Source organism: Agelaius tricolor, unplaced genomic scaffold (assembly GCF_023055355.1).
Source record: "Agelaius tricolor isolate 1412-34295 unplaced genomic scaffold, bAgeTri1.0.p SCAF_12, whole genome shotgun sequence".
NCBI lineage: Eukaryota > Metazoa > Chordata > Aves > Passeriformes > Icteridae > Agelaius > Agelaius tricolor.
This window is the reverse complement of record NW_027269272.1, coordinates 5784792-5810395: the sequence shown is the minus strand read 5'-3', so window position 1 is coordinate 5810395 and position 25604 is coordinate 5784792. Positions and strand designations below refer to the sequence as shown.

General features: G+C 53.2%; 1 protein-coding gene across 3 annotated transcripts; it reads left to right on the top strand.

Moving 5' to 3' along the window:
• The first annotated feature begins 3748 nt into the window (after positions 1–3748).
• Positions 3749–25385, top strand: IGF2BP2 (insulin like growth factor 2 mRNA binding protein 2). 3 transcript variants are annotated; one of them, XM_071437315.1, is made up of 17 exons: positions 3749–4071; positions 4536–4596; positions 13333–13381; positions 13705–13756; positions 14283–14346; positions 15654–15926; positions 19527–19661; positions 19815–19937; positions 20480–20615; positions 20789–20917; positions 21436–21456; positions 21995–22063; positions 22254–22370; positions 22634–22708; positions 22917–23048; positions 23354–23467; positions 23869–25385. In XM_071437315.1, the coding sequence occupies exons 1-17, from the start codon at positions 3882–3884 to the stop codon at positions 23962–23964; spliced, it is 1836 nt and encodes a 611-aa protein (XP_071293416.1). In that variant the 5' UTR covers positions 3749–3881; the 3' UTR covers positions 23965–25385. The 3 variants fall into 3 exon arrangements, with proteins under 3 accessions (XP_071293416.1, XP_071293415.1, XP_071293417.1); XM_071437314.1 differs by having other exon boundaries at positions 21433–21456; XM_071437316.1 differs by lacking the exon at positions 3749–4071 and adding an exon at positions 4219–4337 and having other exon boundaries at positions 21433–21456.
• Positions 25386–25604: the final 219 nt, after the last annotated feature.

Below are 25604 nucleotides of genomic sequence, written 5' to 3'. Positions count from 1 at the left end.
CCCACACGTGCAGGTGGAATTTCCTCTGGGGCAGTTTGAGCCTCTCCCTGTGCAGGGGATGCTGCTGTCCCTGCAGCATCTCCTGCCTTTCCCTGGGCACGAGGAGGGCCCCTGGAGGGATTGTGAAGCTTGAGGGAGCTGTGCAGTATCAAGGCAGTCGTGGCTTCAGTACATTCAGGCACCCCTTGCACAAGCAGTGCAGTAGCTCTCTGCTCCCCATGGAATTCCATGAGCTCCTAAAAATCCCATTTTTCCTTGCATCTCCTTCATTGGGTTCAAGCAATTTATTTTGCAGATTGCTCACACAAAATGCAGGTGCTCCCATCCCAATGGAGCAGCTTTGGAGCTGGGAGAAGCTGATCCTTTCATTTTCCTGCTTGGATAGGAAGTGTACAGCTCCAAGGACCCTTCTTAGTGCCCATCTCTGGCACCTGGCCTGTGCTCCACACCGTGTTCCCACAGATCCATACCTTTGTCATCACCTTGGGAGAGCCAGCAAAACTTGGAGCTCCTTGGGAAGGAGCTCCTGGTGTCTGTCCACCATTCCCATCATTAATATCTCACTCATGCTCAGCCCCAGCACAACTGTAATTAGCACAAGAATTTAATTACCCAGCCATGCCAGTGCCTCCACCTCAGCATTCCCGACTGTTGCAGACTTGGAAACTTCTGAAATCCAGTGAGTAGTGAATAAATTTTCACTCATGTCCCAGCAAAGGGTGAGCAAAAGGGTTGAAAAGCATGGATGCATTTTCCAACCAAATTGTGAATTATTTTTCTGCTCTTCCCATCTCCCAAGGTGGGCTGCTTCCATGCCAGTGCTTCATGCTCTTCCCTCTCCTCCATAGCAGCTGCACCATTCTCCAGCTGGGAGGTTTCTAAAAGCCAAACATTGCATTTCAGGCAGTTCATCACCACCACATGAGGGAAATTTGGGATCAGGCCCAGCCTGGAGCTGCCTGGTGGCTTGCTCAGAGTGGTGAGGGGCAGGTGGGAGCTGCTCTGGCAGCATGTCCCAGTCCCACTGTGCACAGAGTCATCTCTGCCACTGGCTGGAGAGAACAAAGGACAACAAACCAAGTCCTTGCCTTAAGGAAATGGGTTCATTTTTAGGACAGGGTTTACTCAGGGCTTTGTTTTGGCACTGCCTGACCTGTGCAGTCTCTGCAGCCAGAGGTGTACCCCATGGAGCAATGAACAGCTGCATTCCCACCTTGTTCCCAATCCCAACAGTGCAGGGGTGGGAGGAAGCTCTCCTGAGATTCTCTGTGTGATGAATAGTGAAAAATATCCTTAAGGCTTCAGGGAAAACTTGCACATCAGAGAGGTGAGGTGGGTTCCTCCTGGGCCAGGTCACTGCCTTTGTCCCTCTTGGATTACTGCAGCCTCCTGGGGTCACTTCTGGAGGCACCATATCCCTGGAGAGATCCCAACACAGGTGCTCCATTAGCAGGAGCCCAACCAGTGCCCTGAGTGCAAGTCCCAGTAAGACCAGTCTGCCAGAACAGGGTGATGGAACCTCGTGGATCCCGACCTGCCTGCTCTGAGACAGGCTTACCAAAGGCTTGGGATAAAATGGAGTTGTGGGCCAGGCTGTTTCTCCTGAGCTGGGAGGAGACTCAGGAACCCCCCAGGCTGGCCCCAACACGGATTTGGTAGTCCCAGATGTTTGACTGACCTCCTCTCAAAACCTCCAGCTGAGGAACAGCATCTCCTGCTCTTCCTGTGTCCAATCAACCAAACACTCCGGTTTTTTCCTAGTTTGTCCTGTTTTTTCAAGGCAGCCCTTCACACACAGCGGGTTATCCTGTCCTTTTCCAGACTAAACAAACCCTCCTTCAACCTCTCATGGCCTTTTGCTCATTTTATCAGTCTTGCTGCTGCATTCCAGACTCATTCCATGCCAGCATCTCTTTCCAGGGAGGAATGGTAGCCATCTACAAGGCTACCCTTGGAAGATGCTTTCCCTTCCCTGCTGGATCCTGCACTGCTTTTAGGACCTTTTTTTCCATCTGATTGTCACCTCTCCAGCTGTTTTGTACCAGTGCTCTGAAATCTTCCTCCTCAAAGCACAGATTTCCCTTGAACATCACATCTGGACCAAGACAGATCCACCAAAACTGGGTAACAGTATCAGCTCCATAGGGTTGGGAAAGCATCTGTCTGTTGAGCTCTTTCTGCAAAGCCAAAAATCAGGGGCAGGAGGGATGAGCTCATGCAGGTAACTCCTCTGTTACATCCAGCTCCAGCAAAAGGCTGATTTGAGGAGTAGTAAATGAGTATTGCATCCCGTGGGCACTAATTAATCCCAAAACCTCGTGTTTCTCCCACTGCTTCCCAGTAGCAGTGACCTCACACAATGAACCAGCAGCTTCCTACCCCATTCCTGTCGATAACTCATCCCTGAGGAGGCAGGAATGACTTGAACAAGATCTTTGAAAAGGACTTTATCAACCAATTTCAGCCTAAAATCACCCCAAAAAATGTACTGGGGATGGAGGAGCCGCGAGCACCGGTGACAAATGACAGCCAGGCAGGAGCTGCGCTGAAAGCAAAGCCGGAGAAATCGGAGGAGAAGGATTCTTCTGGCTTTGCATCATCGCAGCCCAACCACATCTATTTTTGCTGTAGGCATGGCATTGAGCACCCGTCACCGCTATTCCTACTCCATCCATCTCCGTATGCCAGGCAAGACTGGCAGTGGGATGGAGCAGCAGGAGGAGTGGTGGTTTAAGTGTCCTTAATTGCCTTAAAATCTGGGGAATTCAGATTATTGCCCTTCACCCCCCAGCACAGGAAGGGACACCTGGCCCTGGACACAATGCTCCGTTCCAAGAGCACAAGGCCACTTGTCACCCACCCAGCCAGGATTATTCTGCACCTTATTTCTGCCTCCAATCATGTCCTCAATGCAATTCCACAAGGATTATGCTTTTATTCTCGAAAGGAGAGAGAAAAATGTCACTTAATCTGCAGGCAGGTGGTGACACCAACTCCTGGTGACCTGAGGACACCCTTCAGCAGAGCCCCAGAGGCTGCAGGAGCCAGCTACCAGCGGGCAGAGAACGTGCACAGCTCATGGCTGGAGTGTCTGGCACAGGCTCGGCATCTCCTGGAGCCTTTCCGACAATGGGATCACACGCAGTGATGGCTGGTTGGATCTGGCTTGGGAAGGGTTCACACATTCTTGTTTTCCAAAAAAGCACTGTAAAAACATGATTATTTATATTATTTATCATGTTTGTGTGTTTGTTTTAATTGTATTAAGTAATTATGTAGATAAATATATAAATATAAATAAGTGTTTCTTATATATTTATTTTCTTTGGTTCCTGAGCGATTTCCTCTCTCTGAAGGAACTCCTGAAGGGTTGGGGCTGTTGTGGTTTCCAGGGCAAAGGGGTTGGAGCGTTGTGGGGCAGAGGGAGGGACTGGGGGTGATGGGGTGGGGTACGGTGGGTGCAGGGCAGAGGGAGGGATTGGGGGTGATGGTGTGCGGTGGAGCGCAGGGCAGAGGGCTCGGGGATGATGACGGGGTGCAGGGGTTTAGAGCCAATGGGGTTCAAAGGGTTCCAGGGCAGAGGGGTCGGGGTGCGGGGGCCCGGGGGTGCTGGGTGCGGTGCGTTCCCGTACAGAAGGGCGGGGGCCCGGGGCCGGTGCCCCCCAGCCCATCCCGTGCCCGCGGGGGTCTGGCGGCTCCACCTGCCCCCCCGCGGGGCGGCCCCGGGGCCGGGCCGGGCCGGGCTCCGCCCGCCGCTGTCGGAGGCTCCGCCGGGCCGGGGCCGGTGGCGCAGAGCGGGACCCTCCCGAGCCCGCGTCCGTCCCGCTCCCGGGAGGGGAGGAGCCGGGGGGGCTCCCGGGGAGGAGCCCGGGGGGCTCCCGATGAGGCGCCGGAGGATGAACCAGCTGTACATCGGCAACCTCAGCCCCGCCGCCACCGCCCAGGACCTCCGGCAGCTCTTCGGGGAGCGGCAGCTGCCCCTGCCCGGCCAGGTCCTCCTCAAGTCCGGCTACGCCTTCGTGGACTACCCGGACCAAAACTGGGCCATCCGGGCCATCGAGACCCTCTCGGGTGAGCGACCCCCCCCGCGCCCCCCGCATCCCCCCCGCGACCCCCTCATCACCCCCCTCGCCGCCCCCTCCCCGGGCATCTCCCGGTCCCCCCTTCCCTCCCTCCTTTCCCTCCTTCCCTCCCTCCTCCCGCCCCGGCTCTTCCCGACCTCGCCTCTATTTTTCGCTGATTTTTTTCTCCGATTTTATTGGGAGCCCCCGGGGCGCGGCGCCCCCGGCCCCGCCGCCCCGCCGCCCCCCGCGCCCCCCCGGGGACCCGATTACGAGGTGCCCAACCCCAACTCCCCGGGGGCGCCGAGCGGGGGGGACCGGGGGGCGCGGGGGGCGCGGAGACAGCCCGGGAGGGCCGGGGGGTCGGGATGCGGTGGGACCCGATAGGGTGGGATGGGGTGGGACGGGATTTGGCGGGGGGACGCTGCTGTGCCCCATCCCGGGGGGATGCTGAGCGCCCCGCTGTCTCCGCAGGGAAAGTGGAGCTGCACGGCAAAGTGATGGAAGTGGATTATTCCGTGCCCAAAAAGCTCAGGTAACCCCGCGGTGTCCCCCCCAGAGTCCCCGCGGTGTCCGTGTCCATCCCGGCGGGACGGGGGGCGCGCCGGGCGCTCCGGGATGCGGGGCACGGGGGGGCGGGCGAGCCCCGTCGGTTTTACTTTCGCTCCGGAGCGCAGCGCGGCGGGGGAAGGAGCTGCCGGCCCACGGCCGCGTTCCCACGGGTGGGCACCCCCGTGATGCCCCCTCACCCCACGCTCCCCGCCGCTCCCGGGGAAAACAGCCGCTAATTTAGCAGGAAAACACGAGAAAACCCCTTTCCTCCCACTTTCCGCGGCGCGGACGGAGCTTTTCCCGGCAGCGCAGCCACCCGCACCCTTAAGCTTATTATTTTTTAGTCGGTAATTAATCAATTTTCCCTCTCCAAACACCTCATCTCCCCGCTTTATCCAGCCGGAGAACCCCAAAACGTGAAGCGTTTTTTATTTAATGCATCGCGGCGAGCGCGCCCTCTCATTTCCATCAGGTGCCCGAGGCCGGGCTGATGGGCACACGCGTTCTGCAGGGAAAACAAACACCGGCGCCGTGTGGCGTAGCCTCATCCCGAGGTTTATTCCACCCCCCCCGGGTTATGTGTCGGGATAAAAGGAAACAACAAAAATAAAAACCCCCATCGGCTGCTCCGGGCGGGTCATTTGGCTTCGCTGGGCGCGGAGGCTCGGCCTGGGCCGGGAGCTGGGGTACGGATTTGGCCCGGGATTGCTGCTGGGGTATTAATTTGGAAATGACGGGGGGGTTGGAAATGCTGTTGTGTAATTGAGGCTTACGGGGGGGGAATGGCTCGTGCCCGGCATCACGTGTGCCGGAGTGGGATTTCGTCTTCGGCAAGGGATCTGCACGCTCCCTACCTTCAAAAAACCATCCAAAGGAGCCCCCCCAGAAATCCCCAGGTGTGGCATTTCCCAGCTAAACCCCTGCAGCAGCCTCAGGATGGGCCGGCGGTGACTTTGGAAGAGGGATGGAGGCAGAAATTCGGAGTTTGGGGCGATAGTACGGAGGCAGGGCTCGACCTTTACCATGCGGCCGGGGATGTAAACAAGGAATTCATCTTTAAATTCTCCGTCGGGGCTGGGGTGCGCCTGCTTTTCCTCCCAAGTTTTACAATTAGAAAAAAGCCATTTAACCGGCCCAGAAATAAATACTGATTTCTTTTACATCGCTCTGTGTTCAGCTGGCTCCAAGTTTTCTATTCCCAAGTTTCTTCCGATTATTGAGATCTAATTTAAGCCGGTGTCTTTTTATGCCCAGCTCAAAAAAAATCTACCCTGCTAATTTATATTAATATCCCCAGTTTGGGGGGCTGTGCCTTGACTCGGTAGATTATAGATTTTATTTTTGTAATGTGATTTTTGGCAGGGGACGGAGCCTCACGTGGTCGTGTTTATTCCCTCTCCTCCCTCTTTAAATTTGTAGAAAATCCAATTTTTATGGTGGTGCTTGAGTCCCGGAGAGACGCTGGGATTCCAGGGAGTGAAATGATAAAAATCCCCCCGTTCCTGAAATGAATTTGGGGTCATTGGTGTGGAGAACCCGAGCTGGGTTGGCTCCCATCCCTGGGCATTCCTGCGTCACGGGAATGTGAGTGAGGAGCTGCCGGTGCCCAGCGCTTCCCTCCATGCCCGACTTCACCTGGAATGTTTAATTTTTACATTAAAATCTAATACAGATCTATGCCATCAATAGATTTGTATACATAGAAATACATTTGGATAAGGAACTGGCTGGAAAACCCCTGGGACATCTGGCCACGGGAAGCAGGGAAGGGAATTCCTCGAGGGGAGGTGCTGGCACAGGGGTTGTTTCTGTTTCTCCGAAGGCAGGAATTAAATGTGACAGTGGTGGGAAGGAGCCTGAGTCCTGCCCAGCCCATCGATTCACCTCCCATGGGCTCAAAATCAGCCCTTCTGCTGCCATCCCAATGGCCTGGGCTCCTCTAGGAAGTATCCAACAGCCTCAAAAATTTTTGTTTCCCCTTGTATATTGTGCCTTGGGGAATTAAAGAAAAAAAAATCACTTTATATTTTATATTTTAATCAACATTTTCAATTTTTGAATTATTTTAAAATTGATATTGAACTCAGCAGAAGTAGGGTATACTTTCTTTATTTGCTTGAAGCAAACCCACTCCAAGAGTATTTTGCTTTTGGAGCGTGGCTGTGGGGGAAGCAGCAGCATCTTCCTCCTTAAAGATTGGTTGTGTATTCCTAAAATCTTTAAAAAAATGTGTTAATGGAAAAGAAAGATGGAAAAGAAAGAACATACAAAGTTATATAAAGAAAGAGCATTTTAGAAAAATTAAAATGTGAAAAATGGGAAGCAAAACTCAGCTAACCCAGTGCTGACTTGTATACAAGAATTGTATTAATATGAGGAGTTTAAAAAGTAGCAGAGCTCCAGTTATTGTCCCCAAAGCAGTCAAATTTGGGTGGTTTTGGTTGTGAAGGTGCCTTTTAATTTCTTCTTGTGCCATAATTGTCAGAAATGAGAAAGGAAAGCACGAGGGAGATGTGAAGAGCAGTGAGGGGAGCCTGGAAATCACTGTAATATTAAATTATTATATACAAATACATCATTATGTCTAAAACTCGGGTGGTTTTGTCCCAGATGAAGGTGGCTGGAGGGGGAGAAGTGCTGGTGCCTGCCCGAGTGGCTTTGATTTTGGCGGTGATTTTGTGGCACTTTCTCCTGTTTCAAAAAGAATTACCCTTAAATAATTCTCTTCTGAGCATCAATTCAATTCTCATTTCTGCGTGGTTTTGCTTTATTTGTTATTTACTTATTTCCCTGTGCTTTTCAACCCAGAAATGTTGGTGATGTTAAAGCTTGTGATGAACATCCAGGCCCTTTGTTCTTCCTCTGGACACCCCATCTTTGCTTTCCTTATCAATAATTGCTTGTTGTTAGTGAGCTGCTTAATTAGCAGAGAGGAATTCCCGTTGCTTTGGCAGGAAAAGCCCCTGGAACCTTCCCAGGTGCGTCTGGAAATGCTCACGGGGAGCAGAAAATTGAATTTGGGGTGCTGGGAGTGGGGCTGCTCTCAGTCCTAGCCCTGTATCCTTAAATAGATACATTTAAAAACTTTTAATATGTTACATATTGATACAAATTAATAATGTGTGGTGGTGTGTTTAAAGTATTTGGTATCTTTTATGTAGATATAAATAAACTATATTACATGTATAAAGACACTACATAAAAGGTACATATATATATATTTTATAACTACAAAAATATACTTCTAATACCTCATTTTCTGTGAGATATATGGACTAGATGAACTCTAAAGTTCCAACCCAAACTATTCTATGATTTTATATTTATGTATGTTTATATGAAACATTCATGTAAAGATATTAAATTGCATAAAATACACAAAATATTCCTATGTAGTATATAAAATTTTATAAGAAGACATATTTATGTACAAAAAGAGAATTTATATATATTTTTTTAAATATATAGACGTACTTATAAAGTTGCCAGGGCAATGTTGGTCACATCCAGGATGGGAAACCCCCCTTCTGCTGCCCACTGGATGTTTGCCCAGTTTCCCATAGGTCTGGGATGCTGTTCCCAATGGGCTGGCCAGGAGAATCCCCTTGGAACTGATCCTTTCCCAGACTCCAGCGCTGGCTCTGGACAGGGGTGACGCCAGTGCTTGTTTTATTATTTTATTTTATTTTATTTTATTTTATTTATTACTCCATTTCATTTCTATTTGCAGGTGTGGGAGTTGGTAGTGTTTGAGTTTTGGTTTTCTTTAGATTCATTTCCACGTGGGTCTTTGCTTCCATTAATATTTTATCCCTTCTTTCCCCTGTTTATTTACCCCCATTTCCTTTCCCTGATTTCTTTTCCCCCTTCTTTTTCCTCCCATTCTCCCCCCCACCTCTTTTTCCACTTCTTTCTTTCCTCCTTCTTTCCCCCATTATTTTCTTCCCATTTTTCCTCCCCTCTTCTTTCCCCTGTTCCCCTCTCTTCTTTTCTCCCCCTTTCTTTTCCCCCTCTTCTTTTCCATCTTCTTTTTTCCCTTCCTTCTTTTCTTTTCTTTTCTTTTCTTTTCTTTTCTTTTCTTTTCTTTTCTTTTCTTTTCTTTTCTTTTCTTTTCTTTTCTTTTCTTTTCTTTTCTTTTCTTTTCTTTTCTTTTCTTTTCTTTTCTTTTCTTTTTTCTTTTCTTTTTCTCTCCCCCCTTTCTTTCTCCCTCTTCTTTCCCTCTTTCCCTTTTCCCCATTTTCCCTCTCTTCTTTCCCCCTCCTTTCCCCTTTTTCCCCCTCTCTCCTTTTCCTTTCTCTCCTTTTCCACTCTTCTTTCCCCCTTTTTTTTCCTCCTTTCCCCCTTTCTCCCCACCTTCCTTTCCTCCTCTTTTTCCCCTTATCTTTTATCCCCTTTCCTTCTTTTCCCCTCTTTCTTTTTCCCCTTTTTTCTTCCCCCCTTTCTTTCTCCCTCTCATTTTCCCTTTTCTCCCCCTCCTTCTTTTCCCACTTTCCTTCCCCCATTTCCCCCCTCTCTCCTTTTCCACTCTTCTTTCCCCCCTTCTTTTTCCTTCCCTTCCCCTTTTCACCTTCCTATCCTCCTTCTTTCCCCCTTATCTCTTCTCCCCTTTCCTTCTTTTCCCCCTTTTTCCTTCCCCCTTCTTTCCATCTCCCCACCGCTCCCGTTTATCGATTTCCCCATCATTTTTACCCGCTCTCTTTGTTTTTTCCCCTCCTTTTTTGTACCTTCTCCTTTCCCCCCTCCTCCTCCCGTGGCTCTTTTGTTTTCCCCGCCGTGTGCGGTGACAGATGGGCCGGATTCCCGATTCCCGTCCATCCCCATTGTTGATGCACGCACGGGGCCGGAGCCCTGCGCCGCTGCCCGGCCCTTTTCCAGCCCGGGATTTTAATTCCTTAAGAGCAAAGCCCCCGGCTCGGGAGGGGAACTGGAGCAGCCGCAGCCTCCTGGCAACTGGTGGAAACTGGGGCAGCTCTTTAATGCTCTGCTCCGCAGGAGCTGCTGCTGGGTGGGCTTGGGGGGCGGCAAAACTCCTTCGGGACAGCCCCAGTAAAGGCAGAAAATAGATGTAATAATGAGCAATCACAAATCCAGCAGCCGCTTCCTCTCCTGCCTGGTCAGGGGGCTGTGGCTGGCTCAGGCTCCGAGCTGGAAAATTCAGCTGGGACAGAGTTTGATCCCTGCCTGATGATGGGAATCTTTTTTTTTCTTTTTTTGTAGATGTTTTCTTGCCTGGGACAAATATTTCATAAAGCAGGCAGAGCCCCCACTGGGTTTTCAGCATGTTTTCCCTTTGCTTTTTTTCCCCAGTTCTCTTGAAAATTGATTTTTATGGAAAACAGGAGGTGGCAGAGCATGTTTTCTTTGCCCTCAGCACTGATCTGAGGTGGAAGGTGATAAAATCCCTTTAAGCTTTATTATAGTAAGATATTACAAAGTGTGAGTAGGAAAAAAATCTGTGTTTTTTAAGGCAGAGAGTGCTGAAGCATCCCTTATATTCCACTATTTTATATATATATATATATAATAGTGGAATATATTTATATATTTTATATTGGAATATATTTAGTGGAATATATTTATATATTTTTATATATATATATATATATAAAATAGTGGAATATATGTATTATATATATAATACATATATATACATATAGATATGTATATATAATATATACATACCATTATATATTATTTTTCTTATATTATTGTATGATATTACTATATAGCATTATATCACAATATTACTTTATTACTGGATTACTTTGTTGAGGTTTTATTATTATATTATAGAGCTTATATTGAAGCCAACTTGTTTCTAGTTCCCAAATTTGTGGGAGACAAAGCCCCTCTGGAGCTTCACCTTGACTAAGGGATGGGTGGGTGATCCATGGAAAATCCAGGCAGGGCTTGTGGATGTTGGGCAGGGAGTTGGTGGCTCATTCTCATTTCACAACTTCATGACATTTTATGCTTGTCCTTCTGTGTCCCTGGATTCCAAGGGGGTTGTTACCCGCTATTTCCCTGGAAGCCATGCTGGAAAAGGGGGGATTGTGCCAAAACCCCCTCAATCCTCCTGATCCTGGGGAATAAACCCCAAGTTTTAAGGCTTTCCTGTTTCACTGCATGATTTCAGCAAGTGCAGGTAGCAGTGGTGATGCTGGCAGGGCGTGGATGGCTGGGGGTTGGTTTTCCATCCCCTTTCCCTGCAGGACTGTGATGCCAGCCCCATGATTCTGCTCTGGTCGATGCATGAGAGGACACACAGCCCCATCCTGGATTATTTCACGAGCCCACTTTACCTCCTCACTCACTGCTTGATCCTCCCTGTGCTGCCAGCAGCTCCTGCCACCCAAACCCTGCTCTGGGGTGGAGGAGCTGCTTCCTCCTCGAGCTGCTGGTGAGCAGGACTAGTTTGGGATCAATTTAGAAAGAAAAAAAAAGCAGCTGAACCTGGTTTCTTCAGCCCTTGAAGCTGCTGAGGCAGCGGGGTGGGTGTGTGGAGGTAGGGAAGAGCCAGAGGGCTGCAGCTCTCCAGGTTATCTGAGGGTACTCACTACAGCAGGGCCGGTTGCATCACACAGCTGAGTGTTTTTCCCCCATCTGGTTATTAGGATTTATTTCATTCCTTAAATTCCCACCAGTCTGCTGCAAAACAGGGTGGGTGAAACGTGGCCATCACCAGCTCCTGTGCTGGCGTTCTGTGCGTGCCCTGGAGTCAACCCCTGGGCTTTGGGGAAACAAACTAAAATAAAAAATAAAGGGGGTTTCTGCCACAAAGTTCTCCTGGCAGTGGTGTTGGGAATGGATGAGTTATTCCCATGCCCCTGGGAATAACTCATCCACCTGTCATGGCTCCAGATGTGCATCCCTGGCTCCATCAGTGATGGCTGTGTGTGGTCCAGCACTGCTTCACCCAGGTGTGGAGTTACAAGAGAGCCATGAGCACACCCAGTAGGAGTAATAACCTTGTCTTAAATGTTGAGTGGTGATGTTGAGCTGCTGGGAATGCTGCCCATGGGAGCTGAAGCCTGAGTGCCCTCGGGGTGTCTTTAAATGCTGTGCTCTGGTTTGGATGAATGCTGGAAGTGGGAATATGCTGCCATGTCCTGTTGGGAAGTCGGGTTATGTGGCACCTGCTGTGGTCCTTCTGTTTGGGTGTTTTGGGAGGGTGAGGCAGCACCTGGGGAGACCAGGGCTGCTCTGGCATCTCCCTTAGCAGAGGAGTAGGGAAATGATGGCTCTGGAGCAATTCAATTCAAGGCAGGGCTTTTCCAGGAGTGGCAAAGGGATTTGTCCAGCTGCTGTGCTGGTTTCTCTTGGATGTGCCCCTTCCAAGTTCCCTGTGTCCCCTGGGCTTTGGGGACAGGTGGGCTGAGCCAAATGAACCCCAAATGGGGAGCAGCTCCTCCATGGTCCAACCTGGGCCATCCCAGTGGTTCCCACCTGGGAGAGGAAGGTGGCTGTGGTGATGCTTTGGCTTGGAGCCGAGCAGTGGCACCTTGGGGTGGAGGTGCCCCCTGGGTTTGGGTCTGGGAGGTGGTGGGAGTCACTGGCAGTGTGTCCAGCTCTCTCCAATGGTTTGGGACTCGCTGGGATTTGTTCAGGCCCTCTGGCCTCACAGTGTGGCACCCATCATCTCAGGGGTGAGATGTGTCTATTGGAGGGCACTCAAACTCCCAAAGTAGGAAAAGTTGTTTGTGAGAGATAGTTTTCATTTTTCTGTCTAGCGGTGTAAAAGCAGCTTTTACCTAACACAGGTGTTAGTTGTGTTTCACCTAGGAATAGATTGTTATGCTAATGAACTGCTCACACTAGAATTGTTTGCACATGGGAACTTGCAAGGGGCTAGCCTGACAAGGAGAGCAGGCTTGATGTTTTCAAGCCTTTCTTTCTGATTTTCCTACTTTATGGCAGCAGGGTGGCTTGTGGCTCAAGGCTTGGCTGGATCCTCCATGGATTGGGCTGTGTCAGAACTTGTCAGTGCCCAAGCACATCCCACAGCCAGGCTGAGGGGATGTCTGGGGGCTCTCACCCTTGGGAAGCCTTGGCAGGGCTTCCTGTGCAGCCACAGCCAGGCTGACAATGAAGCCACTGCCAGCTTGGGAATGCAACCACAGTTTGGGAATGAAACCATAACAAGGTTGGGAATTAAACTATGTCCAGGTTGGGAATGGAACCACAGCCAGGCTGGGAGGGAGCCGTGCTGTCACGTGAGTTTGGAAGTGCCATGGACAAGGCTGGGTGTGTTGGCCATCTCCAGGCTCAGGCTTACAGGGATATTTATTTGGGTTTCCCTCAGGAAAGCAGCCCCACGTTGCTGGGAAGTGGTGAGCCTCAGCTGGATGTACTTTTGAGAGTTCCCCTCAGGGTTTAGCAGGGCTGGCCCTGGCCAGGCTGGGGTCCTGTTCCCAGCCCAGAGCAGCGTGGGCAGGGCTGTCTGTGCATCCCCGTGCGGTCATGGCTCTGCAGAGGTTCCTTTCAGGAGGTTTCCTTGGAAACCTGACAGCCAGCATGAGGAGGGAGCGTTCCAGAGAGAGCTTCAGCCCCAGTGGTGACCAGGGCACAGCGAGGAGAAATGGCTCTCCCTGAGGATGAGCTGGTGTGGGGAGGTGGGATGCTTTGGGAGGCTGTTACAGCTGCTGTCTGATTCCCAGAGAGGCTTTTCCCTCTGCTCTGAGGTGCCTGCAGACCCTAACCCAGGGCTTTGTCTTTGCAGGAGCAGGAAGATCCAGATCCGAAACATCCCTCCCCACCTACAGTGGGAGGTAAGAAGTGGCTGATCCCAAAAATCCCAAAAACATCCTGTTCATCTCCTTCTCCAGCAGCATGAGCTGTGCTGCTGGAGCACATGGCCTGCATGTGGGCCACCCTTGAACTTCCCAGTAACCTCAGGAGGGAGCCTGAACTGAGCTCCAGCTCCTGCCTGCTTTTGGGTGGCAGGGCTGGGGGCCAGCTTGGAGTGCTGGCTCATCCCATTTTGGGATGATGGGATGCAGGTGGGTGGTGCTGGAGGGTGTTTGTGGGTGGGGTGGGCTCCTGCCCTGCCTGCTTGGGGCCTCACCTGTGCTGTTTGCTGCTCTGTCCCTAGGTGCTGGATGGCCTCTTAGCTCAGTATGGCACAGTGGAGAATGTAGAGCAAGGTAAGATGGTCCTGCATGGTCCTCATCCCTGCAAAATTCCCAGTGCTGCTCCCCAGCTCTGCCCAGGCTGCAGGAAGCCCCCTGGGATGAAACCTATGGATAACCAGACCAGCAGCACTGGTCTGAAATGTTGGATAACCAGACCAGCAGCACTGGTCTGAAATGGGTTTTGGACACAAACCCTGCTGGTGGGATGATGTGGGCCATCCATCCACCATCCAAGGGAATGTTCCTGGTCCCTGAAAAGTTGAAAGCAGAAATGAGCTGAGTGTAGCTTGGGATCCACTGGTGGGTCAGGGATGTCCAGCCTTGCATTCTGCTTGGATCCAGCCTTGGATCCAGCCCAGTCCTTGTGCTGGGGGAAAACCCAGGGTGCCCAGGGGAAAACCCAGGGTGCCCAGGTGTGCCATGGCACAGGCATCTCCCTCCCCCCATCCCAGCTGAATCCCCCCCTCTGGAGCACGCTGAGAGCAGCAGTGACACCTCTCCCATCCCTGCTCCAACTCTGCTTCTCTTGCTCCCACAGTGAACACAGACACAGAAACTGCCGTTGTCAACGTGACCTATGCCACCAAGGAAGAGGCAAAAGTGTGAGTGGGGTTTGGTTTGGTTTGGTTTGGTTTGCCCATGATTTCACACCACACCAGCTTTCCCAAGGAATCCCAGGTATCTTCCAGGCTTCTCTAAGCTGTCCCACCACTGGGCTGTCCTCTGCCTTCTCCCCTGGCATGGGAGATGGGGTAGTACCCATTATTTCAAAGTGGAAGTATGGTTCCAAACAAAATGTTTTTTTCCAGTCTTGTAGAGACCTCAGCCCTGTGCTGGAGACCAGCCAGTTAGTAGTGAGATTATTATTATTAGTGGCCAGGGTATTTTTTATATGGTCAAGAGCAGATCCCAGGCCACAAAGAGCTTTTGTGAGTCCATTTGTTGATGGATGTTCTGTCAGCTTCCCATCTGAGTTGACCCATTGTGACGTTGGATAAGTGAGGACAGAGATGGGGACAGTGATCTGCTGGTTCAAGAGGGCAGAGGAAAATCCTTCTGGTTCCTCCAGCCTGGCTGGATGTGCTGTGGACCACAGATAAACATGAGTGTCTTAGATCATGGACCCACAATGATCACTGAGTCCAAATCCTGGTCCTGCACAGGACAGCCCCAAAAATCCCACCATGGTCATGGGAGTTGTGGCAATAATGGAAGACAGAGTTTCCCCAGCACAGTGCTTAATGCTTTGGGGCGAGAGGCTTTTTGGACTTAGGAACAGGGTGGTGGAGTTGCAGGAATCCTCAGAGGATGTGGAATTCAGGCCTGGAAGGAGCTGCCTGTGATCTGTCAGCAGTGGGATGTGGTAGGAGCAGGGAAAGCTGGAGCCAGGCAGGGTCATGGCAGATGCCAGCATGGCCAAACATCACAGCTGAGCAGGGGCTTGGGGGATGAAGAGTCCAGTGCTGCCTCCCAGCCTCATCCAGCTGGGAAGGGAGTTCCCAACAGAGGGGGCACCACGTGCTGCATCCTTCTCCTGGTGGCTCCGAGCTGCTCTGTCACCTTTGCCTTGTCCAAAGATCCTGTGAGACCGTCCCCATGCTGCGTGGTAGCTCCAGGCAAGGACTTTGCCCAGGTGAAGGGGCAGGTCCCTGGGCTGCCATCCTGCCTCTGCTGGGGGGAAAAGTCGTGTGCCAGCTTTGGCATGGCCCATGTGGAGGGCAATGATGTCCCACCAGGTTATGGGGCTTGCTCCTCGTGGGAAAAGTGTGGGGCTCTGGCTTCCCATGGCCACATTCTCCAGACTGGGGAGGAAGGAAGATGCAAGTTAAGAACGATGTTCTGCATGAGGTGGGGGTGCTGGAGGTGTCCTGGGGAGCCCCTCACCACCCCTGCACCTCCTGCCTTGCAGAGCAATAGAGAAGCTGAGCGACCAGCAGTTTGAGAACTATTCCTTCAAGATTTCCTACATCCCGGATGAAGAGGTGAGCTCCCCTCCGCCCCCCCAGCGATCCCGCCGCGGGGGCCACTCTTCCAGGGAGCGGGGCTCCTCCCCAGGGGGCTCCTCACAGCCCAAACAGCTCGAGTTCCCACTGAGGATGCTGGTGCCCACGCAGTTTGTTGGTGCGATCATAGGAAAGGAGGGCTTGACCATAAAGAACCTTACTAAGCAAACCCAGTCCAAGTAAGTACTTCCAATGGTTTTGTTTCCTTCCCTAGGGTGCTGTAGGTCCCAGCTCGGGTTCTCCCTGCCCTGGGGGCTTTGGAGTGCCAGCCACTGCTGGTTTCTTGGGGTGGTGGCAGAGCTCAGGTGCTGAACCATTCCCGCTGGCCAGGGTGGTCTGGGTGCTGCAGGAGGGGGATGCGCACTGGAAAAAGGCCTGGAATGAGTTCCTAAAGCCTCATGAGAGCAGCTGGGGATGAGGCTTTAGGGAGAAATGGCAAGTTTGGGGATAAAATCCTAAAGGTGAATTCTCAGTGCAGTGGTGTGGTTCTTGGGATTTGCTCATCCTGCTCATCCCATGTGGGCTAGAGCTGTTGAGGGGAAAGGGACACTGTGGGAGCACTGCCACGAGAAGGATGGGCTTTTGTAACTGTGTGAAGCCTTTTTTAGCCATTTTAACATGTTTATTTTTGAACTAAAAAAGGAAAAAAACCAAAAAAGTGGGGTTGTCTTGCCAAAGTTTTCCATGTTTCTCTTGTTGCTATTCTCCTGATCTCACTGCTCATTCTCTGCATGGTTTTCCTGCATGGTTTGTTCCTGCCCAGGTGTGTTTGTGTTTAACCCCAAGCTGTCTTCTCCTGTGCTCATCATCCTGAACCTGGTGATCCCATGGGACGTAGGAGTCCTGTCCCAGAGCATCCTAGTTCTCAGAGGAGTTTTCAGAGGCAAATCTTTGGTAGTAGTGTGGCTGGAGGTAGAAAGACGAGCCAAACCCTGGTGCTGGGTTGGCAGGAAGAGGTTTGTATGGAAAGGGGGCAGAGGAGTAGGGAGAGGAGCTCTTGGAGCCTGGCTTGCCCCAGGGCATGGTAGCCGTGAGCAGATCCTGGTTGGCTGCAAGCCCTTCTCCAGGTGAGTCCTGCTGGGATGAGCAGCAGGTGTAGCTGTGTCCTCACCACCCAAGAAGGGAATTTGCCCTTTCCAAGCCCTGAGCCTAGCAAGGAAGGTGGGAAGGTGCCATGAAACCAAATGCAGTTGCTTGGAGCAGTTTCTGCCACTGAATTGTCCCTCTGGTGGGGTGGCTCTGTGTGCCTGCCCTGAAGACCCGGGTCATGGAGGAAGGTCCTGCTCAGTGCTCTGCCCTCTCCTGCCCTGCCTGCAGTGAGGCACTGCCTCTGCTCAGGCTTGGGTGAAGGGAACCCTCAGGAATCCATCCCAGGCAGTCACAGGAGCCCCTGTCCTTCACTTTGGGTGTCATCCCACACTCTGTCCCTGCCCAGGCCACCCTCATCCACTGGTGATGATCTGAGGGTGACATCCTGTTGCCCGGCCCCTGCTCCTCCCCAGAGCGATGCTGCCTTCTGGATTCCTCTGGTCATGTTGGATTTCACCCCTGGTTCCACACACAGAGATCCCAAAGATGCTTCTGAGCCCCAGGCGGCAAAACAGTCCCCAAGCTGAGCCATGTTTTTCCATGAAGAAACCCAGAGCAAGAGCCCACCCCAGCAGGTGACCTTGACAGCCCTTGGAGCTCCATGAGGAGAGGATCATGGCTACCCAGCAGCCATGGCACCAGGATAACCCTACAAGTACACTGTGTTGTCCACCTGGAGAGGGCTGTCCCTCATGGCAGCCACTCCCTGCAGCATTCCCAGCCCACCCTAAGGTCTCTTGGAGGCTTTTCCTGCTGCACTGTTGGCAAACCCTGTCCCCCCAGCCCTGGTCATCCCTCCCTGCGGCACCTGGTGATGGGGTGAAGGTTCTGAAAGTCCCCTTCTCCATCCTCCTGTTGGAATGGAGCAGTTCAGCAGTGGCACTGGGATGTGCTGGGAGCTCCAGAGCTCTTCCTTCTCCAGCTCTCTGGGGTGGGACATGCCTGAAATCAGTGGCCCCTTTCTGGCATCCCTTCTTCTCTCTGTCAAGTGAGCTCGTGCCCACACATCCAGACGGGGGATGTGTCTTCTTCTGTGCTCATCATCCTGAACCTGGTGATCCCATGGGATGGGTTGGTCAGCCAGGAACCTGGCTTGTGCCCCTTTCTGAGGCTTGTCCAAGGTCCTCATCACCTCGGTGCCTCCATTCAGCACTTCCCTGGCACTTGGTCCCTCTCTGGAAGGAAGGCTCAGCCATGTTCTCCTCTCCACCAGCCTCAGCTGCTGTGTGGCTCCCATCTGTGGGGCTTGTTGGGATTCCTCATCAATTCCCCCTACCTTGGGAGCATCAGCCTGGTCTGTCATTGCCTCATGTGGCCGTCATGACCTGTTCACCCTGTCCCCATCGAAGGGGTGGCAGCAAGTGTCCCTGTACCTGCTGGGAACAGATCCTCCAGGCCAACCTGAGGGAGCTCCATGGCTGGGAGCACCATCTGAAGCCACAGAAGATCTGGAGAGATGGAGCCTACAAAGGGAATCACGCTGTCTTCCCTCCCTGTTCAGTGCTTGGATGGAACCACTCTGGGTCCCTTTGGAGTGGGCAGGGTTGGCCCTGCCCTTCTCCCAGGGACAGCTGCTCCCCTTCCACTGTCCATGTCCCAACGTGCTGGCTCTTGAAAAGTTGACCTGTGCAAACCCACCTGGACCCCCCAGCATGGCACTGTGTGGTGACTCTGCCCCGCAGCCCTTGGCCTGGCACGTACAGCAGCACCCCGGATGATCCCATCAGGACAGAACCTCGGAGACGTGGCCGGAGGGCACCCGCCGTGTGGGAGCTGAGCGCCGGCAGCATTCCAGAGTGGCTGAGCTGCCACTTCCACGCCTGCTCGGAAGATCTGGCCCTGGCTGCAGCAGTGGCAGGGACACCAAGGTGGTGGCCCATGGCAGGATGGCCGCACAGCATCACCCTCCGGCGGGAAGAGCGCGTGGATCGCGCGGAGAAGACACAAGGGTTCCTCCCCCTGTTGCCCAAGGCGCGTGGTCGAGGTGCGGGAGTCTCCTACCCTGCTTTCCTCTCTCCCTCTCTCTCAGGGCTTTGCCAGGTACGGTTGAGCGTGAGGAGCGAGCTGGAGGCCGTGCCTCCTCCCGCCATGAGCTGAGGGAGGACCAGAGGAGTAGAGCACGGTCCCTGCCGCTGCGCACGGGAGCCTGCTGGTCCCCCCGGGAAGGGCGTGAGTACCAGCGCTGTTGTTGCCGGGTGCCTCCGTGTCGGGACAGACAGACGCTGCCCACGGGTAAGTGCTCTCTGTGCCCAAGGACGTGCTCGCTGGACAGCCTCGGGTGTTGTGCAGAGAGAGGTGGAGCTCGGCAGGGCCTCTGATCCCGTCTCCTGCTCCAAGCGGGGCTGGCGGCAGAGATGATGATGATAGACCAGGTTGCTCAGGGCTTTTGTCCAGTTGAGGATTTGTTCTGCCCCCCTCTATGCATTGGTTGATGTTGTGACACCCCTCAGCTTCCAGGACCTCGGGTCCTACAGGTGAACGTGGTCCAAAACCGATCCAAACCACCCAAAACCAAGCGCTGCCTGGGCTTGCGTGAGCCAGGTGCTGGTAGATGCAGCTGACACCCAGGTTCACCCCACAGCTTGAGCAAGTGTTGAAATGAGCTTTTCTCAGCTCCTGAGCTCTTAAAACCCTCTATGTGACCCCAGACCCATCTGAGGGGCTCCTCTCTGCTGGTTGTTTCGCCGCAGGGTTGACATCCATCGGAAGGAGAACGCCGGCGCTGCCGAGAAGCCCATCACCATCCACGCCACGCCAGAGGGGTGCTCGGAAGCGTGCCGCATGATCCTGGACATCATGCAGAAGGAGGCTGATGAAACGAAATCGTGAGTGCTCCTGGATCGGCCAAAGCATGGTGGGACACAGTGGTGGTGGTCCTTCTCCTTTCCAACACATCCTTAGTACCTGTGGCTGGAAATTTCGATGTTGCCTGACTAGCTGGACCTTCAGATTTTATTTTTTTTCTTAATCCATTTTAGAGCAGAAGAGATTCCCTTGAAAATCCTGGCACACAACAGCCTGGTGGGGAGGCTGATTGGCAAGGAGGGCCGCAACCTCAAGAAGATTGAGCAGGACACAGGCACAAAGATCACCATCTCCCCGTAAGTTCCTGTGACAGGACTGGGGGAATGGCTTCCCACGGTCAGATGGCAGGGTTAGATGGGATATTGGGAAGGAATTGTTCCCTGTGAGGGTGATAGATTGCCCAGAGAAGCTGTGGCTGCCCCTGGATCCCTGGAAGTGTTGCAGGCCAGGTTGGACAGGGCTTGGAGCTATCTGGTCTAGTGGAAGGTGTCCCTGCCCATGGCAGGGGATGGAACTGGATGCACTTTCACAATCCCTTCCAACCCAAACCATTCCCTGATTCCGTGATTCAGTGAAGTCCTGGTGGACACCAGGCCACCCCATTCTGTCCAACATGGTACAAGCAGTGCTGGAGCTGGAAAACAGAGCAGCTGTGCCCTCCCATGTGCATTCCTTATCCCAGATGGATGCTCCTCATCCCAGGTGTCGCACAGGGAGAGGGCGCGTGGCTCTCACTCTGTCCCGTGGGGAACTCTCAGCTGTGATTTGAGTTCTCCTGGGGTTTTCCTTGACTTGAAGAAGGGATGTGACCGTGTCTCTGGATTTTCCTGTGGGGCAGCTTGCAGGACCTGACCATCTACAACCCTGAGCGCACCATCACGGTGAAGGGCAGCACCGAGGCCTGCTCCAACGCCGAGGTGGAGATCATGAAGAAGCTGCGCGAGGCCTACGAGAGTGACGTGGTGGCCGTCAACGTAAGCCCAGCCCTCCCCCGTGCCTGCTCCACTGCACAAAAATTCACAGTGGAGATCAGTGGGGTTGATCTCCCCAGTCAAAACAACAGGGGTTGGGCCTCGCCCATGCCTGTGTTGAGAGGCCCAGTACTCCTTCACCTTTCACACCTTTCTCCGTGTCTTTCCTTTCCCAGCAACAGGCCAACCTGATCCCAGGGCTGAACCTCAGTGCTTTGGGCATCTTCTCCACAGGGCTGTCCATGCTGCCATCCACCCCTGGGGCCCGGGGGGCTGCAGCTGCCACCCCCTACCACCCCTTTGCAGTAAGTGTGGTGTGTTCCTGGTGCCTGGGGCTCGTGGGTTTGGGTGGAGACTGGAGCTGTAGGAGCCACCTCATGGGGAGCTCTGACTCTCAGCCATTTTGGGGAGGATGCTCATTGCAGCAGCAAAGTGGAGAGGACAGGGAATGAAAGTGGCAGCCTTCAGAAGATCAGCTGCATCCCTTTGTTGTGCTGCATCCCTGCATCCCTGGGTTGTGCTGATCTGGGTTCCACCAGTGTTTAAGGACTGGCTGTGCCCCAAGGGTGCTGCTCTCTGAAGAGAGCCCGGGAAAACCATGTAGGTGGTCTTCAGTCCTGACCCCAAGCCCACCACTGGCCTGAGGTGACAGTGGGCAGGGATGGTGCAGTGCCAGGAGAACAGGATGGCCAAGGTGCTGGTGGAGAAGGTCCATCCCAGGTCACTCAGGCACCGTGGACTGCCTCCATTGGTCCCTAAATAATTTATTCTGAGCTGTGGGTTAATTTACCTGTGCTGTTTTCTTTCCCTGGAATGCCAGCAGCAGAGCGGGCGGAGGAGGACGGTGAGTGCTGGGAGGATGTGGGGGTGTGTGGTGGCTCTGGAGGGCTCCAGGAGGGTTGGTTGGTCACTCTCAGCCTGTGGAGGGAGGGTGCTGTGCCTGTATCCACAACCTCTGGGAGACAGCTGTGGGAAGTATTTATGGGTGTGATGGAGAGGAGAGGGACAGGTCTCCTGAAGGGCAGTGTTTGGTGTGGGGTCCTTCACCCTAAAGCTTTGTGTGGCCTTTTTCAAGCTCCTTGAAGGAGCCAGAAGGAGATCTTTTTTCTGATACAAACATCAGCAGGACAAAGCCAAAAAAGCAGCAGTGGGGAGGGACTGGGGTTAACTGGGAGCTCCCATCCCCATCCCAGCCTTGTGCTGTGCCACAGGCACAGGATCCAGGCTGCAGCTCATCCCTGGATGTGCCTGTGGTCACTGTGTCCCTCGTGTTGCTCCTGGTGCTGACACACTCCCCATGTCAGGGTGGGGGTGTTGGGAAGGGGCTGGCACCTTGAGGACATCACTGATGTCACTGCCCCTCATTTTCTCTCCCACCACAGGGCTCCTCAGCCTATCTGTCGAGTCTGTACGGAGCCCCCCCAGCTGGAGCCTTCCCCCATCAGCACCCTGTAAGTTTCCCTTCCCCAAAAGTGCCATGAGGTCTTCCCTTGGGCACCTTGTGGGAGGGCAGGACCACAACTCAACTCAACAGAACCCAACCCAGCCCCCCACCTCTTCAAGGCTGGAATGCTGGCAGGGGGAAGCAGCCCCCTGGCCCAGCTGTTCCCCTGACCCTCTGGCTCTTCCTGCCCTTTCCAGCTGCCGGAGCAGGAGGTTGTGAACTTGTTCATCCCAACACAGGCAGTGGGGGCCATCATTGGGAAGAAGGGGCAGCACATCAAGCAGCTGGCACGGTTTGCTGGTGCCTCCATCAAGGTGAGTGGGAATGAGGGGCTGGGTCGGGGCTTTGTGCCTCAGTTTCCTCTTCCCACTGCTGAGGGCAGAGAAGGGAGCCCTTGGTGAATGGTTTTGCTCCCTAAATGAGTAGAAACCAGTCCTGCAGCGTCCTGATTGTCACTGCTGCTCGGGTAGGGGGGTGTCTCTGCATGGGGGGTGTCCCTGCGTGGGGGCACATCCCACAGAGGGGAGGTCTTGCCAAAGGAGGGGTCACACTCACACTCCTTCCCATCCCTCTGCAGATTGCCCCAGCAGAAGGTCCTGATGCCAGTGAGCGCATGGTGATCATCACGGGGCCACCTGAGGCTCAGTTCAAGGTACAATGGTCACAGGGTGGGGGCTGGCTTGGGGACATGGGTAGGGGCAAGGGGAGAGCATCCCTTTGGTCCCCACCGTGCCAGGGGGGCTTCTCAGCTTGGGACCACAGTTTTGGGACCACATCATTACCTGTGGGAATGAAGGGCACAGCAGGCCGCCTCCAGGATGCTGCCCACCACCTCTGTGTCCCTTTTGTGCCCTCTCCAGGCCCAGGGGCGAATATTTGGGAAACTGAAAGAGGAAAACTTCTTTAACCCGAAAGAAGAAGTGAAGCTCGAAGCACACATCAAGGTGCCTTCCTTCGCCGCCGGCCGCGTCATCGGCAAAGGTGGCAAGACGGTAGGTGGGGGTGTGTGGGGTCCCACCTGGCCTGGGAATAGAGGGCTGGACATCCCCTGTCCATCCCCTGTCCATCCCCTGTCCATCCCCTGTCCATCCCATCACCTCTGGCCGGGTGCTCTGTGGTATCAGTGATGTCTCAATCACTTTGTCCTGGGGGTGGCTCTTGGATGGCAGGCATCCCAAGGGGACAGGGTGTGAGCCACAGCAGCCTGGTGCCACGTCCTGGCTCAGAGCTGGGAAGGCACCAGCAGTGGAGGATTTTGGCTGCTCCACAGCAAAACCTGGATCTCTCATTTGCTCAGGTGAATGAACTGCAGAACTTAACGAGCGCAGAAGTCATCGTGCCGCGAGACCAAACCCCGGACGAGAACGAGGAGGTTGTCGTCAAAATCATTGGGCATTTCTTTGCCAGTCAGGTAAGGTTTGGCCATGGCTCTCCCAGCATTCCCAGTTTGAGGAAGGCCACTGAGCACAGCATCCCTTAAGCTGTTTTGAGTGGTTTCTATGCACCCAGGATGCACCAAAGGGGGTTTTGGCTGCATTAAAACTAAAGATTGGCTCGATTCAGCCAAAATCTGTGCCTTGGACACGGGGTGGGAATGGCTCCTGCATCCCACCTGGGTGCATCTAACCAGGCTGGGTTCATGACTGTAAGGGCGTGGTGACACCCCAAAATCTTGAGTGATGGAAGAACAAGCCAGCAAAGCAGAAGTATCACAGAATCACATGCCTGGCCTGGTGTTAGAATCTGTAGGGTTGAGGTGCTGTAGGGTTTGTGGGGGCTCAGCTCTGGTGTTGTTTCTTGCCCCCTTGCCAGACTGCCCAGCGCAAGATCAGGGAAATCGTGCAGCAGGTGAAGCAGCAGGAGCACAAACACGCTCAGGGAGCCGCGGCCTCGCAGCACGGCAAGTGAGGCTCCCGCCAGCACCGCCCGACGAATGTAACCCCCGCCGCCACCGCCGGCCCCCAGCAGGCCAGGGGACAAACCAAAGAGCCCCGAGCCCGCCGGCTGGCAGCCCGGGGCACGGGGGGCTCTCTCCAGCCCGCAGCTTCCGCCTTATCCACCGCCTCCCCCGCCGCTCAGTCAGACTAACACAGGCACAGAGAGGTGGTTTTTAGTTTGGAATTCTCCCCAAACCTGCCCATTCCACCCCCGAGGAGCTCGCCCGGCCTGGGGGGGCCGCGGCGCTCGTTAATTTAGAATTAATATATCAGTAACGGAACTAACGCCGATTTTTAAGTTTTGTAAGATTTTATTTTTTAACTCACTTTTTAAAAATTTTTTGGGGGAGGGGGGGCTGTTTGTTTTTAGCAAAAGCAGGCTTTTCTAGAGGTTTAATGGCAGGAGCTGGTTCATTGGTTCTCTAATGCACCGTAGAGCAGAGCTGTAGGATCGCCAGCAGGGAAAAAAATACTAAATAAGTGTTAAAAAGCAATTTCTGAAGGGCTTTGAGAAGAGCAGGGCCTGTAGGAGCTAAGAGGATTCCTCATGTAGGAATTGTTCCTCTCCTTCACACACCCTTTCCTCTTTGCTTTGGACTCCAAAAGCAGGGTTTGCATCCATTCTGTCCCCCCTTTCTGTCTGTCTGTCCTCTCTCCATCACTGCCCAGCACTGACATTGCTGGAGAATGATGGGCAGCACCAGCCCTGCCCGCTTTGGACTGGGATCTTTGGGGAAAAGATTCCTGTTGCAGGGAGAGGAGGGGGAAATGGGTGAAAAAAACAGATTTACAAGAGGTTGTCAGCCCAGGGCTGGAAAACCCAACCAGCAAAATTGGCTTCAAATGAAAAAATAACCCAAATAACCCTCCCAACACACACACACACACAGAAAAACTACCTCAGGTTTTCGTACCTCAGCACCTTGCGCTTGTGTTGCCCTTTTAGAGATTTTTGTATGCCTTGTAAAACTGATAGTTGGAGCATTTTTTTATTTTTGTAATAAAAAAAAATCGAGTTGGAAAAATGATCTCGACCAAGTCAGCTGCGAGGTGGAAGAAGGAAACCATCCCCCGTGTCCCAGAGCTCTTCCGTAGTCTCCTGCAAGCCGAGAGCCAGTGGCTGTTCCTTCGGAGAAAGCTTGAGAAATGGTTAAAAAGAACAAAAAAAAAAAAGGGAAAAATAAAAAAAGCCAAACACAATAAAAAAAAAGGGTTTAAGCAAATCCAAGTGATGGATGGAAGCGGTGAAAGCCGACGGGCAGAGCAGGGATGGGAGCAGAGGTACCAGCACCGCTCCCGTGGGCTGCGAATCCGCGTTTTCCTCTACTGCAAAGTGTTCTGTGAAAACCAACCTGAGACACCAACAAAGAGAAATATATCCAGCTAACCAGAGCCTGAGCCTGCTCTCTGTTGCTTTCTTTGGGGTTCCTTGTGGTGGTCACATCTGGGAGTTCCTCCCTGGTGCCCAATTCCCTCCTGCCAGGGAGGGAAGGGCTGGATGGGAGTTGCAGGCATTGCCAGGGGTAGTTTTACCCTGGGACCTGGGACGTGTTGCCACCTCTCCCTCCCTGCACGTCCCTGGATGACACATCCACTGGGGAAAGGCACCAA